This window comes from Drosophila hydei, unplaced genomic scaffold (assembly GCF_003285905.1).
Source record: "Drosophila hydei strain 15085-1641.00,03,60 unplaced genomic scaffold, DhydRS2 tig00000243-arrow-arrow-pilon, whole genome shotgun sequence".
In the NCBI taxonomy this organism is placed as follows: Eukaryota; Metazoa; Arthropoda; class Insecta; order Diptera; family Drosophilidae; genus Drosophila; species Drosophila hydei.
This window is the reverse complement of record NW_022045693.1, coordinates 1,291,806-1,311,180: the sequence shown is the minus strand read 5'-3', so window position 1 is coordinate 1,311,180 and position 19,375 is coordinate 1,291,806. Positions and strand designations below refer to the sequence as shown.

Sequence of the window (19,375 nt, the reverse complement as noted above, 5' to 3'; positions counted from 1 at the left end):
TTGGATATATATATATATAACATATATGAATAATTAATTCATTGATTGATAGTTTATAAGACGATAGCCCCATTTTTGAAGGGGCCAGACGACTCGCTCGCCCTCTACACCCCTGAAACTCAGTTCTCTGGGGTTGTACAAGTTTAGTTTTCTATATATATATATATCTGAATAATATATATGTATGTGTATTTATGCAAATATTTTGTAATCAATTTTTAACATACGCATTTTAGTTTTTAGTTGTAAACAAATTTTTTAGGGCTCTAATAAATTGCAGCAAGAATTGCACAATAATTTTAGTTTTTGCCAGTACATAAACCATTTCATAAACATATATATATAAACATATATATATACAAATATAATATACAATTTAATAATTTACTAGACTCAATTTATGATCCCACTTCAAAGACGATAGTACTGTTATTTAGTTGATCTTAACTCGTTAAAAACCCCAAATCACGTATGCATCGAAAACGTCAAATACCGTTAATATAATATTGTACATAAAATATCCATATACATTACACAAAACCCAACATACCAAGAACGCAGGTTATCCAAAGTTTTCAACCATTTTCATGGAAATGCCTTTCGAACAACTAAAAACAAAAGAAAACAAAACAAAAAGAAAAAAGATGGAATATTAGAACGCACGTAATATTGACTGAAATTTAGCGTATTTTGTAGTATCTCAAAGGAATGCAGCAGCTTGCATATATAATGATCGAAATTAGTCACATTTTCGGCAAAATAGGCTTAATATATACATCTCTATATACGTGTATATGGAGTGGGAACGGATGGAAATGGGAACAGGAACAGAAACAGGATGAAGGTTACATTTAGGCGAATCATTCGGAACACACAAACCAAAATTCATTTTTGGGCATGCGAAATCAAATTGTGATCAAATTATAAAACGTAAACAAGAAAAGTGAAAAATCCATAATTATTTTTAGCTAACTAAGTTTAAAACATGCATTGTAATTCGAATTCAAATTAATAACAGCCGATAACAATAAGCAAAAACAAAAAAAAAAAACAAACAAAAAAAAACAACCGCAGCAGCATCAGCGTTAGTTTCAATGTGTATGTGTTTGAAATTCTATGCTAAATATAAAGAAAACCAACAAAATATAAGAATATGCATATAAACAGTTTTTAAACCAATTAACTTGTATTTCATTTCGCGCTCGATAACAGCAGCTGGTCGATAATCATTATCGCACTCATCGCTTGCAAAGACATATCGCATGCTTGCGCGCCACCACAATGTAAGGCATAGATTTCATCCCACTCGTGTACACGCGACCGTCACTAAATGAGAATACAACCGAATCGCTTAGTAGCGTTGTCCATCGACGGGTTAATTTAGCCAAACTAGTTAGCTTTCAGCCGCAAATATGATAAGCTTTCTGTTCATTGTTAATCGCGCGTTCGGCAGCGCCAGTAGCACGCTAATGGCACAAACAGTTACTGGGCCACGTCCGCTTGTGTTGTGTGGCCCATCCGGGTCAGGCAAAAGCACATTGCTAAAACGCTTATTTGCCGAATTTCCGGATAAATTTGGATTCAGTGTGTCGCACACAACACGGCGGCCACGCGAAGGCGAAGAGCATGGCGTCCATTACTATTTCGTGGAGCGCCCCGTAATGGAGCAGGCCATCGCCAACGATGAGTTCATCGAAACAGCGGAATTCACTGGAAACATGTACGGCACCAGCAAGGAGGCAGTGCGCGATATCCAGAGCCAGGGACGCGTCTGCATCTTGGATATCGAACAAAAGGGTGTGGAACAGATCAAGAAAACCGATCTCAATCCCATATTGATCTTCAACAATCCACCGACCATCGACGAGCTGGAGAGGCGATTGCGTAAACGCAACACCGAAACGGAGGAAACTCTGAGAAAGCGTCTCGATGCGGCACAGGTTGAAATTGAATACGGCTTGACACCTGGCAATTTCCATAAGATCATACACAATCGGGACATTGATGTTGCGTACGAGGAGTTCCGCGACTTTGTCGTCGACGAGCTCAAGAAGCAAGAGGCAATGGGCGTGCGCTTCAATTAGACGAACCATCTCAGATTTTAAATAATATCTAAACTGCTGGCATTTATACTTATCCAACTATATTTATTGTATTTGCTTCAATGTGCAATTGTTGTTGTTTTTTTTAATCTTAAGCAGAACATTTGTAAACAATAAAGCAATCAGCCCAAGAGGCTTTTTTGCAATTACAATTTAGTTGATGAACTCGAATACAAACGCAATCGTAGAAAAGGTCAAAATGTTATCAATTAAAAACAGAAACAAGCGGACAGCCAGCACGCAATCTGTAAATGTGCTATTAGGAATCGTTCATTAGCCATTAGTCACGAGCTAGCGAAGCCGTTGTCCATTTGTCACTCATCCTCCATACTCCTTCCTACTTGCTCCTCAGCTGAACACGACACGCACTCCGAGTCGCCAATCCTGCTCGGCACCTTTTGTTTTATAGTTTAATTTTGATACGGATTGCTTTTATAATCATGGTGTAGATGGACGCGTGCTTGATAGCTAGTGTTACCCGTTTGCAAGCCGTTGGCGCGATGCACCACTCGAGCGGAGCCATCGATCTTGGTACGGCTGTCTGCACTGCTCCACAGGCCGGCTATCGCCTCCAATGCCAGCTCAGTTTCATCATCCTTGTCGTCGTGCTCAGCGGAGAGCGTCAAGTCGATCTGACGGCGTTGTCGAAGGCCGTTCAATGGAGCAGCAGCTGCATAGCCTATGCCCAAGATGAGGAACAACAGCAAACAGATGTGATAAGCCCGCATGCTGAGAATATACTGACTGACTGATGGATTCATGCAAATTGCTTAGCTTATCGCAACGGATGACGAAACAAGTAATGCTGGCTCGACTTGCAAATACCCTAAATACTTCAAATGAACTCATGTAGGACGAGACTTATATGGCCAGATCGATTTAGCTGATCATTCTCTACCAAAATACATATAGTTTTATAGACTTTACCATGCACATACCCTTTATCCATTTTCTTTTTGTCCATATGCTCTTTTATAGGGTAATCAAAACAATCAGAGGCTAGATTTCGACCTTAGGTTTTATTGCATACAATTCAAATGTGTGTGTGTTTGTTTATTAGACTTTGGGTTCGAGGATTTGTGCTGGAGGCCAGTCCCATTGCTTGGCAGGTGCTTGTTGCACCAGTTTCTCCCATGGCTTCCAGCCAAGCATTTTGCGTGCGAGGATCAATTCGTTCTCGGCTTGGACAATAAGCTCCTCTACTTGGCCGCAGGCCACCGACTTCTCCAGTGCGGCGATGTCCTTGTTCTGTAGTAAACCAATTAGAATACATTCTTCGCTGCAAGCTATCTGCCACCTGAGCTTACCTTTGCTACAGCATCTGCGCGCTGCTTCACCAGCTGCTCGGTGTATTTGCGATAGGCTGATTCCTGCGGCATTTTGCTAACAGCACGCAGTATCTTGCCGTACAGCGCGGACAGTGTGTGGTGGGGATTGGTGGCCACAGCCAAGCCGGTTAATCCTGTGGACTACAGTAAACAAGGATTCAATCAGTTAAGCATTAGAAAAAACTTAAATTGTACAAGAAGCGATGACACTCGATGACATAACCATAACAAGTGCACCAATGGCACTTAATACAATTGCCATAAACATGTCAATAGCTTTAACTACCTAAATATTTACCACTTTCAATATCTTCGCCATGTTATTTACACAAATTAAGCTATAATTGCTTAAAATTCAGCTAAACCCAAGAGCAAAATATTTTGACAAGAAGTCAACAGCCAGGGCTACTAAGAAATATATTTAGTAAACTACACAGGGCTGTTTTACAGCTGAGATCCCATTATTGCTTAGACAAATTATCGATTGAAAACTCGGTAGCTATGGCGCCCAAAAGCAAACTAACTTGTTGCCGCCGTTTTTTTTATTAAACTGGAATGAAAATTATATCGTAAATGAAATAAACTTATTTTAAGACTATTTTAACTATTTAGCGAGCATATAATATATAAAAATAAATATTTAATAGTGAGCATTGTCCCAAACTTGCTAGGATCTTATGTTAAGTTTCCATACATCGATAGAAATTCGATAGCTAAGGCGCCAAATGGTGATCGTTCAAAAATAAATAAGTAAATTAGCTTCAATTTTTTATTATCACAATAGCACTATTATATACAAATGAGAAATATGAATTTTAAAAATATTTCGAGTATTGGCCTAAACATATAATTTGTAAAGCAAAAATTAATTAATTAATTATTACACTACGTTGTGGCTGGGGGCGTGGCATCGGCCACAGCAAAGGCAGATATTAAAACATTGACAACGGTCACAATAAAGATGCCGATGACTGTGTAATTATTAATTTTGTTCGCACGACATATTTCGCGTTCGTTCTTAATATTGTATCTGCCATTCCAAATAAGGCCAACGCCGACTGCAATCTGAAAGGTAAGCAAAGCGCCAATAAATAACTGCACTGCAAATTTGGCAATATGCATATGGGGAGTATATACCTGAAATATAATGCTTAATGATATGAATATTAAGCTGGGATAAAAGTACGGGTGCTGGCGATTCGTTTCAAGTACATAACGAAGCTGGTTCGCATTGGCTGAGAGCAGCGCCAGATCCATCATGCCCTGAGCGAGTGTCTTCTTATGCTGATAGGCATTCACATCCGGTATGGGTGTATCTACACCATTGATGGTCACAAAGCCAGGACCATCATAGCCCGGAAAAGCAAAGCTTGGACGACGTCCTCCATTCGGCTGAGGTACACTGGTGCCGAAGTTCTCGTCTCCATTACCTAGCAAGCCATCGTCCACGCCCGCATTGAAGCCATTCGCAGAAGGTCGTTCATCATCGTCGTCATCGATTTCAGGCACTGTGGTTAAGAGATATTCCATTAAGTATTACGAAGTTATACGAAAGAGAAGCATCTTACGCATTTATTTGTTACGGGCGCAAAGTTGAAAATGTATAAAAGCACAGGTTGGTGATAGAGAGCATTTAATTAATGAATGATTAAGTTAAGTTAGCTTTGGCAATGGTTAAGTGATGTAAAATACAAACCTGCTCGAGGTATGCGCACTTTACGTCCATCTACAACGTCCAAGGGCTCAGCGTGGTTAACCTTTAAATAAAAAAAATAGTGCAAATAATCTTAATTAGATCTTCTACTTAGTTTATATTTATATAAAACTTATTATTTAATGCCTTTGAGTAATAAATCTGGCCGTGATTTTTACGCTTTGTTTACAAAGCTAATCAAATGCAAATATATTTTTATTATGCACCACAGCTTCCGTCATAAATGCTGATAAATTCATTTATGTATGTGGCATAAATGATTATGTATTTCCCATTTCCAACTCAACGATTCATATTTGGTCCAGAAAGTGACTAATCAGGGTTTTTTTCTCCACTTCTTCTGAGTGAATATATTCCCCCAAACAATGTGTGCACTGTAATTATCAGCTAGACTTCGCTAGACTATATACAATACAGATGCAGACAGATACATATATGTGTGTATATAAATCCTAGTGGCTTCTCTAATATATGTAGATTTGATTGATGTTTCAGTTGGCAAATAGAAAAAAAAATGTAAACAATTTTTTCGCTTTTTTCCGCGCTTTGTTATTGTAAAGGTGTTTTTTGATGTTGTTGGTTTTGTTGGTATGCAAATGTAGTTGCTGGATGAAAACTTACTTGATTTTTAGCTGGTGTTTTTTGACTGGCTAACTGATCCATATCAAGCGTAATCTGCTGTAGGTTGCTCATTTTTACAATTAGTGAACTTCTTCAATTGAGATCGTCAAGAATTTTAATGATGAACGTCGTTCTTTGTTTGTTTTATCCGTTTATGCTGTTCGTCGTGTATCTGCGCGAATACAATTAATAAAATCTCGTCGAGCGAAAATTCGTGAACGCTTTACAACCGCCTCGTACGCTATTGCCTAAACAACTGTTCGGACAGAGACCCAGACCCAGGCACAGACCCACATCTCACAGCAAGGCGAATTCGTTTCATTACACGATATTTCTCTCTCCCACTCTCTCTCTCTCTCTCTCTCTCTCTCTCTCTCTCTCTCTCTCTCGTAGAGTATTGTCTGTTTAATGTCCAGTTGTGCGGCATTAAATGATTAATTCGCTCGGTCTACTCCTCTCCCTTTCTCTATCGCTCTTATTGTATTGGTAATTTAGTTCTCTCCCGATTCTTTTGTGGTACATGGCTAGCAAAAAAAGCTCATTCGCAATCTAGCATGCTAAGCGCATGTTTCCACCCCACCCACCTCAAGGGAAATTCTAACTTTTATAATGACAATATATATAATGATTTCTGAGAACTAAAAAGTGTGTAAATAAGTGCATTAATAAGCTCTGTTTGCGTTATAAGTTATAATTATACAGTTATAGATTTTTGGTGGGAGATAGAAAATTCAGGGGAAATAGAAATTCGGGAAATGTCACGGGTGAAATGAATATAGACTGAGTCATTCAATTGTGTGTTACCTACAGTCGTCGCTGCCAAAAGAAAAGAATGCCAAGTTCAACGTCACAGAATCAAAGAAAGCCAGTCCGAAAAAGAAACACGATTTGTGTTATTTTTGGATACGCCAAAAACCGGTCTGGAAATTTTATGATTGTATTCATCTGTCCTTTATTGAAAGTATGTTGCGCACATCTATTTTTTACTTAAAAAATATGATTCCATAGAGTTCTTAAATGCGTGCCTTTCATATAAATGCAAAACACAAATGATTAATATATTTGCTATTAAATTTTGTTCACGTACATATATATGAAGCCATAACGGCTGTTTCTATGCAACTTATTCGATAAGTACCATAAATTCAAGCTGTCCTATAAAAACATCGATTACTAATAATGCGCAACGCTGCGTATTGATCAATTATTTGGTTCGAATGCCATCGCTAGCAGTTGATTTACAATCAAAATGACGCGATCGGACAAATAAAAGCATGTGTTTCCCAATAAAATGGCCAATTTAAGTTGAACCTTATCAAGGGGAGGTTGTGTCTAATAGAAATAATGGCGGAAGAAGCAGAAAGTGTTAATAATAATGTGAAACGAAACAGCGCACGGGATGTGCAGCAAACCTTTGCCGAATCCCTTGGCTATGGAAGTGAAATTATTTGGGATCTGTAAGTAGTGCGCAATATATATACATATGTATGTATCTCTAACATTCAATTTATAATTTAAAAAGATTATCAGCTGAACAGGCCGATATATTGAAGGTCAAAATCAAGAATTTAATACCAGATCCTGAAGTGCCAGCCGGCCTGGAAGGCAAAGAATTAGAAAAAGCACAAAAGAAGGTATTGAAACAAAAAGCTGCCAATGTAGAATTACGTAAGGGTTTTTTCGATGCCATTTGGGTGCAGCGTAAGTGTTCGATACTCAAGAGAGATAGTATATCATTCATATGTGGGTATATCATTGCAGGTAAATACACCAATCGCCAATCGCTAACATCAATCTTCTATGTTATGGTTGCCACCGACGAAACGGACCACATGGCGGCCATAAAATCTACGAAATGGTCTTGTCATCCTGTGGTTCGTGTACGACGTTGCATTTGTAAGTGAGAAGCATATGTAAAATCAATTAGTCATGCGCTATGAGATAGATCCTTTGACCGATCCTAATGCGCTAATTACTGACTGTTGCCTTATTGATAAATCTCATAATTGCAGCAATTAGCGAAGATAGCGGCAACAGCGCCGATTGCTGCATGATCTTTGTGGACGATAATGGACGAGTGTATCAGAACTGGAGCGCTTATGTGGAGAATAATCAGTTGCCCAAGGGTATCATGGTTGCGCCACGTCGTGGTGTTTACAATCTGATCAACAATGTGGTTCAGCTGGAGACATGGCTAACGCCCGCTGCAACTACCAAAAGAAGGGTACTGAATGCTGTGGATACGACGTCGACTGCAACTGGCTTGGCAGCAGCCAGTGTGCCGCTGTTGGGTTTGCTTTCTGTGCCTATTGCTGGTCCTGTGCTCGCTGCAGCCGGCTTTACGGCTGTAGTCTGTGGTGCTTATGGACTGGGTCGCTCTGCCTCCCAACTGACGGATCGCAGCATTCATGAGCAATCAATTAGTATAACCGATCCCACGGCCCGCGGTCATTGGCTGGGCATTGGGGGTGGCACTGTGGCATTAGGTGCTGCGGGCGCCACAAGCTTGTTGACTGCCGCAGCCAATGCAGGAAAAGAAGTGGGAGCTGTAAGCTTTAGAAATACGTTACCTAAGACGATGACTAACCTCCTTATTTCACAGATTACCCAGCTGACGGTCAATACCATGAACATTTCCAGCATTATGATATCAGGAACGGGCCTGGCCCACGGCATTGTTGATCTGGTTTTGGTTAGATATTCTTTTTATTACGCACATATCTCCGTTATATAACACCTTCAATTTACTTGGCAGAAATACATAGATGGCGACGATATCTCTGCCATGGATGCTTTACAGCTGTCCGCGTCACTGGTGCTGTTCACGCATAGCGTCTACAATTTCAAGCTCGCATCGACGATTATTAATGAAACAACCAATAATCGGATAGGCGCTTATCGCGAAACATTGAGCAATCGACAGAGGTATACTTATCTTTCCTTTTTAAGAGGTTATGTTATGTTATGTTAAGTTATGGCCCGTTTTTTAATCTTATCATAATTCATATTGTATTGTAGCAGGGGACTTTCCCTTATTGCGAAACTTATAAAATTAGGGAAAAAACATTAAATTTTAATTGTCTCCATTGCAGACGTATGTTTGACAAATTGTCAAAGGAGACGATACGCACCCGAGGTGCATCCAAAGGCAAGCTGGACATCATTCGCAATGTGAACGAGATGCCATCACGAAAGGAGTTCAATGATCTCTACAAGATCAATAAGGAATTGAATCGGAAAGGCATTCGACCCACCTTCGATTCGGATGGCAAAGGCTTGATATTAAACAACGAGGTGAAAACTACTGGCGCCGAGTTGCGAGCGAACTTGCAGCACAATAAGGGAACGGATGTGCTTGGCAAGGTGACGCAGTCAATCCCAGAGAGCCACAAAGTGAATGGGCAGATCTCTATGCCAGCATCAGCTCTGAGAGGTGATGCCTGGCTAAAGCAACCAATTCCAACGCTCACCAATCAGGTGGAAAATTCGAACAGCAAATATGGCGAGGGCATTGATGTGCTGAGACTCAGCAGTCTGGTGTGCAACGGTGTAATGATCACCCTTGACAGCTATGGACCGTCGATATTCGAGCATATAGTTAATGCAGAGAGCTTTGAAACGGCTCTGCTCTCCTTGGGGGACATTCTGTCAGCCGAAGTAATGAAATACGTTCTGAGCATGACAGAACAATTCATGCGAGATAATTGGCAAGATATATATAACGTGCTGAATTTCTATCTGGCCACCGAAACGGTGCTATATCGCATTGGCGTACACATTTTAGATAATTATGCGGAATATTCGATTGCTGAGCTGAAACAATATTTTTCGGAAATATTGTCCGCTGTGCGGGATTACTTTTTGGCCCTAAATCCTAATGGTGGTACGCAAGAGCACAAGAAATGTGATGTCTGCCCGGGTTACTATAGAATATGCGACTTATAAAATGGTCACAAACCAAATTAAAAATATCTATACTCAAAGTAAAAGAACACAAATTAAATTTGTAAAATAAATATTCAAATAATCAATTTTGTATTTGCTTTTTTTTTTGTAAAATGTAAAACTAATTGTATAAAATAAAAACTTAAAAAGAGAAAAATTCAAAGCACACACAGCACATCAACTAAGGGGGTATCTACATATATTGCTGTCGAATATGTTGAGCTGAACTCTCATATATATATATATATGTGTATATATATAGCTATAGGAACGAGTTTTCATGAAAGAGCTGAGCATTCATTCATACTTGTTTGTTTTATTATTTTGCACGAAACACAGACAAAGATCCAAAATATATATGTGTATATATAAATATAAATATATATATATATATATATATATATATATATATATATTTATAAGTATGTATATGCATGTTTTTGTTATTGTAGTTGTGAGAGATTTTGTTTTGGGTTTTGGCTTTGGACGCCTAATCCTTGCTATGCCTGATTTTACTTTGAGTTTGAAGTGTGTGTTGTAGGTGTGTGCGTGTATGTGTGAGTGTGTGAGTGTAGAGAGACAGAGTGGGCGTGGGTGTTTGTGTGTGTGTGTGCGTTGGCTTTCGTTTTGCAGTTTTAGCTAAATTAAACACGCGACAATTGCTGGAGCAAATTGCACGGCCAGAATGCCTCGATGCGCTCCTTGAGCAACTGTATCGGATACAATATCCAGGTAAGTACGGTCTGTGCCAGCAGCCCCATTGGCTCCGGATACTGATGCGTGAGCAGGGCTAATAGAGCCGTGAATGAGCAGAGACCAGCCGTAAATAAGATAAAGAAGGGTAATTCCTTTTTCGGATAGACGGAGACCTCATGGAAGGCTGGCAGCAATTCACGATCGGCGCACTCGGTGCACGTCGGATATGGATAGAAGAGATGTCCGCGCTCCAACGGATGCGGCAGCATACGGAATGTGCCCTCCCAGGTGCAATGCAACAGATTCAATGCCCCCTCCACCTGTTTCCAGTGCTTCAAATGGAAGAACGCATACGCCAAGGCCTCCGAATCGCCACGTTTCAATATGTGCTCCGGTGGCAGAATCAATGGCTTTGTCTCCAGCAAATATTTAGGCACATGCGGATTAAATTCAACCGCACGATGTATGGCCTCGACGGCGCTCATCTCTGCCGGACTCAAACCACGCTTTGACGCAATATCCGGTGAAAATTTATCAGCAACGGCGCGAGCCTTTAGCAATGCAGCTGTATAACAGATTGTCGCCGATTTGGGTAGCGAAATATCGTCATATTTGGCCAAGATCGTTTGGCAATCAGCATATGCCTGCATCTCAAGCAGCGTCTCAATCAAATTCTCATGTATGTTCAGCACGCTCATGATAGAGGGTATCTCCTTTGTTAGATCACGAAACATTTTGGCCGCCTCCTTCAGTTTGCCAAGCTTTCGAGCGCACATGGCCAAACGACGCTTAATATAGATCAACACATTCGTATCCCTACGATGTACACCATCTGCTATGGAGCCCTGGTGTTGTGTTGCCTGCGACTTTCTATAATTAATTTCGGCTACTTTGAGCGCTGTCTTGAGTATCTTCTCTGCCTCCAATATGGTCATAGCCTCCTCCTCGGCTAGGAGTATGTAAGCCGGTGCACACTCTGCATTTATTTCAAGCGCATTATGTGCCGACTTGATGCGTTGCATGGGATTACGTTCACGCCACGCTGTCTGCATAATTTCATACTCCTCCTTCCCAGCATCGCCCTCGCAGGTGAAGAACGTCTGATGATCCTGTGCACTCAGATTCATGTCATAGTAGGTCAATGGCTCCTTGCTGGTGGCCCAAAAGAAACGTTGGTACTCTGCGCCACGGAAGAGATTTAATGGATTGCGCCACACTTTGCACTCGGGAGTGCCCGAGCTGTTGCCTGAATTGGAATTAGCGCCTGAACCACCTGCCCCATTCGAGCCACCACAGCCACCTCCATTGCTGCTGCTGCTGGATCCGCTGCTGCTGCTGCCATTATCTGATTGCGCATCGTTGCCATTGATCCACGGGCTAATGTGATTGATCGAAACTTGCTCTGCAAAATAACCATTTTTTGAATGCTTGCAACAATTCAGCATATTCAAAAAAAAAAAAAAAAACTACTCACCTATGAACGAGGTGCCGTATTTGCGAAAATACCACCATTCGAAAATTAGTATTAAGCCTGATATTAGACTCGAAGTGCCAGTTAGTGCTACATAGAACTTTGGCGTCAATGTGCTCAGAAACATTGAGGAGTCCCACATCCTTTCGTCCGTCTTGCCACCAAAAATTTGGGACACAATTTTTGTATATTTTGCCGTTTAGCTTTTGGCCGTTGTTGTTGTTGTTGTCGCCGCCACGATCGAGCGGTTAGCAACGTTTGTCGCTAATGTTTAAACAATTGCTGCACACTTGATGTTGTGTGTATTTCTTTTCTTATTTTAACAGAGCGTGAAAATAAACAAATTTACCCCTCTTATCAATCAGCGTTTATCCTGGCTGCAGATGAGATTTTTTTCTATAAAGTATTCATCGGAGTGGTGTGGGGGGTAGCAACTAGAGCTGTCAAAACCATCGATGTCAACTATCGATATATATTTCATTGCTAGTATTTAAATGTACGGTTAAAGAGTGACCAAATTTCCCGATACATTTAATGTGTATCGAATATTTTTTAATGGTACATTCATCACTATAAAATGGCCGCTGTTGCAGCAAGTGCATGAAAAATAGAAATTATTAAAAACAGTCAAGTGCAAAGGAATTTGGAAACGTTACCATAGTAATAGACACATAATAGCACTTGGAATATGGCCGAAGTTAGTGACACGGACTTAGATGTCCAGCAGAAGCATAAAGTGGCAGTAGCATCAGAAATAAACAGCATAGTACAGGAAGAAGAAGCAGAAAAAGCGGTCGCATCCGATTCCAAACATGAAGAAAAGAAAATTTTGTGCGACGATGGTGAGGCAAAAGCCGATAAGCTTGATGAGTTGAGCTCATTGGAGCAGGAAATAGCCAAAATGCACAACATTCAGCATAACATAGAGTCGGGTCAAGATGAAGAAGAGGAAGTGAAGACGGCAGAAGTGAATGTTGAAGCGGCAATCAAATCAGAAAATGGCAGTGGGAGCAACCAAGATGGACAACTTAAAGATGATATAGTGAAGTCAAAACGTTGTACTCCTGTCAACAAAACGCTTGTCAAGGAGGAGCCAGAGCCAGCGACGACATTGGAGGAAGTTGATCTTATTGCTCTGTTAAAGGGCACCGATCAGGAACAGGAGCAGGAGCAAACTGATGAGCCACAAAAAAACAGTATTGAGCTGGCTTTAGCTGAACTGGATAATGTGGGTGTTACTATCGAGGGTGAGGGACAATATGAGATCATGGAAATTGATGATGAAGACAATATTAGTGGACCCAGTCCTGAATTGTTGTCAACTGCGAAAAGCAGTGCAAGTGCCTTAAAAATTGGATCCAAATTTTCTGTGGGTAAGACAAAACTGTCTCCGGAGCAAGCGAGAGCCGTCGCACTCGAGCAAATGGCGGACCTAAAGGCCAATAAAGCACGACGCAAAGAGCTGGCGAACAACAAGCAAAAAGAACAGCAAAAGTCGCAAGATATCATCAGCTCGCTGAATGATGATTGGAACGAGTATGATAGTAGCAGCGATACAGCATCTAACTCAAACGCAATCACCAACGAAATGCCTGTTACAAAGAAGCCGCTCGTCAAGAAGGTCAAATCATCAATTGATGTGCCTCATATGGTGGGCAGCGTTAAGGTAATGTTGAAATCTGTTACCGCGAAAAGCCTGGAAAAGCCAAAACCACCTGTAGAGCAGCCCAACAACAATGCAGAAACCCCAGGTAAGAATTATCTATATATAAAGTTAAATTAAATGTGACTAATACAATTTTTTTTTAGGTTTCAAGCGTACGCGTGTTATAAAACGTAAAATTATATGGGATCCAGATGTGCCTGAAACGCAAAAGTCCTTTGCGCAGTATGCAAGTCCAAAGGCTAACACAAATTCGACAACAAATGTACAAACAACAATATCAACAATAACAACTACAAGTACAACAACATCGGTACCACCTAAAGCAAGCAATACGGAAACCGTGTCAAAGAAGACGCGACCGTCAACGCCGAAAGATCCGCAGAAGGTGTCTGCTAAACGTTCCGTCACACCCGCCAAATTGGCCGAAACGAATGCTGCGTCGCCACCCAAGCGTCGCTCACAAACACCGAATGTGCCCAATGGAGCCGGTAGCCAGGCCAAGAAGAAGAAAGTGACTGAAATTGATCGACTGATGGGCGATGAAGGCGCCGCTAATATGATGCAAGCTGTGGAGCGTGAACAACGAGAGCTAAGCGGCGGCGAGTCAGCCAACAAACCGCTGATGCGCAAGCGAGCACTGACACTAACCGGCAGAGTAAGCTAATAAAATGTATACAAGTTTTCCAGTATTTTAATGTATTTCTTTGCAGCTACAAAAAGCAGCGACTGCAATTGCAGTTGAACCTACGAGTACCCCAACGCCCACTAAAAAAGAAACCCCACCTAAAGCCGGAAAGCGAAAAGAAGCGGGCAACAACTCAGCTGCCGTCGAAGCTGTATTTGCTAAAGCGACAAAGCAACGTCCGTCCGATTCCTGGGATTATGTGTACAAGCAGCGTGCCAGCGAGGAATCCATGATAATGCGCCGGCGTTCCAATAGCTCGTACTCCAGCAATGCCTCTGTAAATCGCTCATCGTTGGATAATAAGCCTGGCACTGTGGCTAGTTTATCGGATGATGCCGCCGATGCAGCAGCAATGGATCCATCGTTTATCTTCCTGAAGCCGGAGAATAAAGCAAACCAAAGAAGCGATGGCGCCGCCGCACCGCAAACGCTGGCCAATGACCTTAAAAGAGGAGCATTGCAGGCGAAGGATTTGAAAGCAACCAAAGTGGAGCTGGTGACTTTGCACAAGCTCGAAAAGGTTACTCAATTGGTGATCAATACGCAGCTGACCAAAACGGGCTATACGTACAAAGTACAATTGTTGCAAAAACTTAATGAAATGTTAAACAAATTGGCCAAAAGCAATGACTGCAATACAGTGCTGCTCAGTGTGCAAGGTCAACAGTTTTGCCAGGGCATCGATTGCCAGGAATTACTGGCTGCCACACTTGAAAAGCGAAAAAATAATGCCACTCAATTGGCATTGGTTTTAAAGTAAGCTGCAGATGATGTGACTGTTGCAGATCATATTCTAATATCTGATTTATCTTCTAATAGAACATATCTGCGCACTTTGGCTACATTCCCCAAGCCTCTGATCGCTGGCATTGTCGGAAATCTCAAAAATTTGGGCGTCATGCAATTGCCACTGTTCGACTATGTTCTGGCAGCTGATGATTGTTGCTTTGAAACGAACTATGCCAAGCTTGGACAGCTGCCGGAAGGCTTTGCCTTCTGGCACAAACACCAAAAGATCGCCACACAAGTTGTAAGTTTAAATATGTCTCGAATTTTGGGTTTGTTTTGGTGTCTCTGTGTCCGTTATTATTATCCTTTTACTGCCTAATTGCAATTATCTTGAACGAGTATTTTGTCACTTTCATATTTAAATTCTCTTGTTAATCCTACTTTTTTCTTGCTAGCAAACGCGTTTGTTTTTACTGGGCGAACGCTTGCACACATCGGACGTGATTGATTCACCGATCAGCTTTATAGACAAGGCCTGTAAACCGCGCAACGTAAACGAGGAGGCTCTGGCGGTGGCTAAACTCATTTCCAACACCACAGCCGAGGTGGGCAGAGCTACCTTAATTACTGTCAATAAATATTTTAATAACTCTTATATACTATTATAGCACTATCGTTCACTCAAGAAGCTAAACCAAACGGCCAATACGGCGTCCCTGCAACGCCTCGAAGCTGAGTTTAAGATCATAACTGAGCAATGGTTATCGGCCAATTTTCAGGCCAATTACAAACGTTATGTTAATGATGTGGAATTCTAAGATTGTTATTAAGGTCCTATCAACCTACCTACCAAAAGGTAGTATGTTCTTTTAGAAAAAACAACAATGAACAGTAAATAAAACCTGCGAAATTTCGTAACTAGTTAAATTTAGTTGCAATATAAATCTCTATTCTAATTAGGTTACGAAAAGTGTAACAACTACATACAAATCTTTTTTATTGTATATGAATCCATTAATAACTCTGCCTCACATCGATTAATATCGATTTGTGGAAACATTATTATAAGAACTTTTATATTATAACTTCTTTTTATATATTTTCATTATCTTTTATTTACTATGATCAATAGGCAATTTGATGTATGTATATTTTGATTTTCATTCACATATCTTAATTTTAAGAGATATTTTCATGTATATAGATTTGCATCTATATGGTCTCATAAACATGATTTATATAGTTGCATTATTTCATTATGCATTCTAATCTGCATACAATTTGGATATATATATATCTCAATGCTAGGGTAGTCTAAATAACTTTCGACCTAACTGTGTAGTTACCAGTTCACGATATAGTTTATAACTGAATGCTATTCAGAACATATTATTTAGTAGAGCTTTTGTATTTACTCTGACCTATCTTCTTACTATTCTGCGTATCTTACTTATTGAATCTATAAACTAGTTACCCCATTTAAAAATTTTATTTGCCATCGAGCGCTTTATTTGAGACTAGAAAAGTTTTACTATTTAATATTATTATAGTATAGTACAATTATTAATTGTTAATTATAAACGTTATGTTGTCAATGCAACTAGCAATTTAACTACTAAGTACTGAACCTCTTGTAGACTAATTTAGTGTGTTTTAAATGCACATCTTCTCCAGCTCCTGCTAACACTGCTCCTAGTTAAGTTTTTCCTGCTCATAAAAGGCAGGCAGCTCGGATTGGATGCGCAGCAATCGCACATAGCTGATCAGTTTATAGTCTGTGTAGGGATATTCGCTGGGTTTCACAAACGTGGACAGGTAGGAGACCAACTCCTGTGACCCATCCGTATCGAGATCTGCAATCAACATGGAATTCTCTTGATTGAGTAAATCAGGTTGACAAATCATTTCGTTGCGTTCGTTGCGGCAGAATTGGATGATATTGCTCTGTGAGGTGTTCTCGATGCGCGTATCGGCACCAATGAATAATACCAATATAACTGTTTCCGTTATCATTTGCATTTTATAGTTTTTCATTAGGCCGCCAACAGATTTGCTCTGATTTTGAAATGTTTCACGTTTTTGTATTTGATGAAAGAGATCGAATTCCTCATGCTCGGCGGGAAATTGATGAGCGAGTGCATCTCTTTTAAGCCGTTGCTGCTGCTGCTGTTGTTGCTTCTTTTGCTGCTGTTGCTGTTGCTGTTGATTTTTTGAGTACATCTTGTCCTTGTCCTTGTCCTTATTTTTATCCTTTTCCTTTATACTATTCAGATTTTTGGAGCTATTGCTGCTGCTGCTGTTGGTGTAATTGTTCATCTTTTCAACGCTGTTGCTGTTGCTCACAGGAGGTTGCTTTGCTTTGGCTATGCTGTTCCACTTCCAGAACTTGATGACAAAGCCAGACATCTTTGACTTGCTGTTCTTAAAGTGCCATTGAGCTGGCACCATGCCGTACACTGCGTTCTCCGTTAAATTGCGCAGCATATGCCGACGACCATCGCGCATTTCGCTTAGCTGCAATGTGACATTGCAATCGGGACACTTGCCACGATTCTCGAGTATCAATTCCCTGCCACTGAGCAGATAAACATTTCGCTGTACATCCATTTGTTTGCGGTGCTGAGCAATCTTTGAGGCGGGCAACAGACGACGACCCATTAGCGATTTATTGGTGATTAGCGCATAGAGCTCGGCGAGGCTCTTGAAACGTTGCTGTTGCTGCTGATCTTTACTGGAGCTGCAGCTGTAGCTGATGTTGTTGTTGACGTTCAGCTGCAGTCGGCTGAGCTTCTGGCAGTCGTGTATACGAAAGCCCTCGCCGATGGGTCGACCTCGACGACCCGATAGAAGTCGTAGCACGTTGCGTGCTTCGAGTTGTTGTTTCTGGGGTTGTTGCTGCTGGACAAGTGTCTTGGTGCGCTGCTCCAATGAAAGACTGGATACAAGCAATATATCTAACACACCATCGCCATCGATATCTGGCAGTATTAGTGGAAAGTCATACGCATTTAGTTTCTGTGCTGCATGATCCTTGAAGCGCCAATGCCATTCACCACTTCCCGAATTAATTGCACCCACTTCGCCATACTCATCGATGACCAAACAGTCCGGCTTGCCATTGAGATCCACATCGAGTAAGGTACAATCAATTGCCACGGGCTCATCCACAGTCTCGTCATACCAAGCTACAGCCCCGGAGCTGCCAATTAGTGAGATAATGCCATTGCGTTTATGATTATTGGGTCGAAATTCCGGAAAGAAAACATCACCACGATAAAGAAATATTAAATTATTCTCCCAGGCACGCACACCAGCGACAACATTAACTCCTCCTCTGAGCTCGATTTTGGTGTAGTTGTTAAACCAATTACGCGTCTTTTGACGATCCACGGGCGCTGGACAAGCTCCATTGCCATCCGCTTGGCCACAGGGAACGATCCATACAAAGGCAACCACAGCGAACAGGCAGAGTAACAGTGAAGCTATAAAGCAGCAACGCCTCCTCGTGGACATGGGCAAGCGCTTCGATTCAGATTGATCAGACTGATGACCCAATATGGCGACATTATCCGCACTTGTGTCGTATTCGGCGCCAAAATTGGAGAACTCAACGCCAACATTGCTGGCGGCATTGCTGCCCAAATCACTGAGCATAACCGAACGAAATGTGTTTTGCATATTGGTGGTATAATTGCTGCTGTTGTTAAATGGTTGCTGTTGCTGCTGTCTATTTTGATTTTGCTGTTGCCTCGACTGTGTGTGTAGCGATTTTAAAGCTAAAGTGTTAGGTGGTATGCGAATGCGATTGCGTTGTTGCTGTTGCAAATGTAATTGTTGCTGATGTTGCAGCTGCAATTGCTGATGTTGCTGTTTTAGCTGCAATTGTTGCTGGTGTAGCTGCTGCTGGTGTCGATGCTTATTAGAATTATGTATTTCAATTTCTTCATCGGATTCAGAATCGGTCATTGCCTGACTTAGTGGCGTGTAGATACCTTGATGATTGGGCAATGAATCCGTGTGCAGCATTTTAGCTAAATGCGAGAAAAATCAATAAACCAGTATACGTGTGTAACTGCACATTTCTAATATACATCAATATTCACAGCAACCAACCTTTGTTGGACGGCACAAGAAACTGCTGCTCACTTGCATCATCCACATAGCTAACGTTTTTAGCTTGTATAAATATTTTTCATAAAAATTATAATGTTTAAGTTAGCGCGTTCGGTTGACAATCAAATAAGAGTGTTGAAAGCACTCAATTTGAATCCATTATCGATAGGTGCAACCGATATAATGAAAGATTTGGTATTTTTAAGCGGCAACTTATATCGTTTTAATCTATCAAGCAAATGGGAATATTTATTAATATGTTTTTAACAAAAGTATTTAAGAAAGCGATTTTTAATAATACTTTT

At 40.9% G+C, this 19,375-nt stretch overlaps 8 protein-coding genes across 11 annotated transcripts; 3 read left to right on the top strand and 5 right to left on the bottom strand.

The window, feature by feature from the left end:
• Positions 1-1,308: 1,308 nt before the first annotated feature.
• Positions 1,309-2,095, top strand: LOC111592972 (guanylate kinase). Its single transcript, XM_023305467.2, has one exon. It carries the CDS (start codon positions 1,413-1,415, stop codon positions 2,082-2,084), a length of 672 nt encoding a protein of 223 aa, XP_023161235.1. The 5' UTR covers positions 1,309-1,412; the 3' UTR covers positions 2,085-2,095.
• A 321-nt stretch (positions 2,096-2,416) lies between these two features.
• LOC111592974 lies at positions 2,417-2,837 on the bottom strand. Its single transcript, XM_023305469.2, has 2 exons — positions 2,581-2,837; positions 2,417-2,497 (listed from the first exon to the last, which is right to left on the bottom strand). The coding sequence occupies exons 1-2, from the start codon at positions 2,828-2,830 to the stop codon at positions 2,451-2,453; spliced, it is 297 nt and encodes a 98-aa protein (XP_023161237.1). The 5' UTR covers positions 2,831-2,837; the 3' UTR covers positions 2,417-2,450.
• Positions 2,838-3,102: 265 nt separating this feature from the next.
• LOC111592973 (NADH dehydrogenase [ubiquinone] 1 alpha subcomplex subunit 5) lies at positions 3,103-3,842 on the bottom strand. Its single transcript, XM_023305468.2, has 3 exons — positions 3,729-3,842; positions 3,410-3,571; positions 3,103-3,350 (listed from the first exon to the last, which is right to left on the bottom strand). The coding sequence occupies exons 1-3, from the start codon at positions 3,747-3,749 to the stop codon at positions 3,159-3,161; spliced, it is 375 nt and encodes a 124-aa protein (XP_023161236.1). The 5' UTR covers positions 3,750-3,842; the 3' UTR covers positions 3,103-3,158.
• A 459-nt stretch (positions 3,843-4,301) lies between these two features.
• LOC111592971 (ninjurin-1) lies at positions 4,302-6,036 on the bottom strand. Of its 4 annotated transcripts, none has more exons than XM_023305464.2 (4): positions 5,766-6,036; positions 5,127-5,187; positions 4,568-4,938; positions 4,302-4,495 (listed from the first exon to the last, which is right to left on the bottom strand). In XM_023305464.2, exons 1-4 carry the CDS (start codon positions 5,835-5,837, stop codon positions 4,316-4,318), a joined length of 684 nt encoding a protein of 227 aa, XP_023161232.1. In that variant the 5' UTR covers positions 5,838-6,036; the 3' UTR covers positions 4,302-4,315. The 4 variants fall into 4 exon arrangements, with proteins under 4 accessions (XP_023161232.1, XP_023161234.1, XP_023161233.2 ...); XM_023305466.2 differs by having other exon boundaries at positions 4,568-4,860; XM_023305465.2 differs by lacking the exon at positions 5,766-6,036 and adding an exon at positions 5,351-5,506.
• A 946-nt stretch (positions 6,037-6,982) lies between these two features.
• Positions 6,983-9,754, top strand: LOC111592970. The gene is made up of 7 exons (XM_023305463.2): positions 6,983-7,222; positions 7,288-7,466; positions 7,527-7,661; positions 7,778-8,313; positions 8,368-8,457; positions 8,521-8,690; positions 8,858-9,754. The coding sequence occupies exons 1-7, from the start codon at positions 7,110-7,112 to the stop codon at positions 9,708-9,710; spliced, it is 2,076 nt and encodes a 691-aa protein (XP_023161231.2). The 5' UTR covers positions 6,983-7,109; the 3' UTR covers positions 9,711-9,754.
• A 388-nt stretch (positions 9,755-10,142) lies between these two features.
• LOC111592957 (protein ST7 homolog) lies at positions 10,143-12,367 on the bottom strand. The gene is made up of 2 exons (XM_023305445.2): positions 11,881-12,367; positions 10,143-11,808 (listed from the first exon to the last, which is right to left on the bottom strand). The coding sequence occupies exons 1-2, from the start codon at positions 12,017-12,019 to the stop codon at positions 10,355-10,357; spliced, it is 1,593 nt and encodes a 530-aa protein (XP_023161213.1). The 5' UTR covers positions 12,020-12,367; the 3' UTR covers positions 10,143-10,354.
• A 59-nt stretch (positions 12,368-12,426) lies between these two features.
• LOC111592956 lies at positions 12,427-15,885 on the top strand. Its single transcript, XM_023305444.2, has 6 exons — positions 12,427-13,628; positions 13,687-14,198; positions 14,254-14,984; positions 15,048-15,258; positions 15,413-15,562; positions 15,626-15,885. The coding sequence occupies exons 1-6, from the start codon at positions 12,566-12,568 to the stop codon at positions 15,773-15,775; spliced, it is 2,817 nt and encodes a 938-aa protein (XP_023161212.2). The 5' UTR covers positions 12,427-12,565; the 3' UTR covers positions 15,776-15,885.
• Positions 15,886-16,462: 577 nt separating this feature from the next.
• On the bottom strand, positions 16,463-19,209 carry LOC111592955. The gene is made up of 2 exons (XM_023305443.2): positions 19,071-19,209; positions 16,463-18,988 (listed from the first exon to the last, which is right to left on the bottom strand). The coding sequence occupies exon 2, from the start codon at positions 18,981-18,983 to the stop codon at positions 16,650-16,652; it is 2,334 nt and encodes a 777-aa protein (XP_023161211.2). The 5' UTR covers positions 18,984-18,988; positions 19,071-19,209; the 3' UTR covers positions 16,463-16,649.
• Between the last annotated feature and the right edge of the window lie 166 nt (positions 19,210-19,375).

Bases quoted from the DNA above. Each gene is read 5' to 3' on its own strand.
- LOC111592972 (XM_023305467.2), top strand. From the start codon at position 1,413: ATGATAAGCTTTCTGTTCATTGTTAATCGCGCGTTCGGCAGCGCCAGT.
- LOC111592974 (XM_023305469.2), bottom strand. From the start codon at position 2,830: ATGCGGGCTTATCACATCTGTTTGCTGTTGTTCCTCATCTTGGGCATA. The intron at 2,498-2,580 runs GTAACACTAGCT...ATAAAACAAAAG, and splicing joins CGCCAACGGCTTGCAAACGG to GTGCCGAGCAGGATTGGCGA.
- LOC111592973 (XM_023305468.2), bottom strand. From the start codon at position 3,749: ATGGCGAAGATATTGAAAGTG. The intron at 3,572-3,728 runs GTAAATATTTAG...TGTTTACTGTAG, and splicing joins TGGCGAAGATATTGAAAGTG to TCCACAGGATTAACCGGCTT. The intron at 3,351-3,409 runs GTAAGCTCAGGT...GGTTTACTACAG, and splicing joins GCGCAGATGCTGTAGCAAAG to AACAAGGACATCGCCGCACT.
- LOC111592971 (XM_023305464.2), bottom strand. From the start codon at position 5,837: ATGAGCAACCTACAGCAGATTACGCTTGATATGGATCAGTTAGCCAGT. The intron at 5,188-5,765 runs GTAAGTTTTCAT...TTTTATTTAAAG, and splicing joins AAACACCAGCTAAAAATCAA to GTTAACCACGCTGAGCCCTT. The intron at 4,496-4,567 runs GTATATACTCCC...CTTACCTTTCAG, and splicing joins CATTAAGCATTATATTTCAG to ATTGCAGTCGGCGTTGGCCT.
- LOC111592970 (XM_023305463.2), top strand. From the start codon at position 7,110: ATGGCGGAAGAAGCAGAAAGTGTTAATAATAATGTGAAACGAAACAGC. The intron at 7,662-7,777 runs GTAAGTGAGAAG...TCATAATTGCAG, and splicing joins TCGTGTACGACGTTGCATTT to CAATTAGCGAAGATAGCGGC. The intron at 8,314-8,367 runs GTAAGCTTTAGA...CTTATTTCACAG, and splicing joins CAGGAAAAGAAGTGGGAGCT to ATTACCCAGCTGACGGTCAA.
- LOC111592957 (XM_023305445.2), bottom strand. From the start codon at position 12,019: ATGTGGGACTCCTCAATGTTTCTGAGCACATTGACGCCAAAGTTCTAT. The intron at 11,809-11,880 runs GTGAGTAGTTTT...GTTATTTTGCAG, and splicing joins ATACGGCACCTCGTTCATAG to AGCAAGTTTCGATCAATCAC.
- LOC111592956 (XM_023305444.2), top strand. From the start codon at position 12,566: ATGGCCGAAGTTAGTGACACGGACTTAGATGTCCAGCAGAAGCATAAA. The intron at 13,629-13,686 runs GTAAGAATTATC...ATTTTTTTTTAG, and splicing joins CAACAATGCAGAAACCCCAG to GTTTCAAGCGTACGCGTGTT. The intron at 14,985-15,047 runs GTAAGCTGCAGA...ATCTTCTAATAG, and splicing joins CAATTGGCATTGGTTTTAAA to AACATATCTGCGCACTTTGG.
- LOC111592955 (XM_023305443.2), bottom strand. From the start codon at position 18,983: ATGCTGCACACGGATTCATTGCCCAATCATCAAGGTATCTACACGCCA.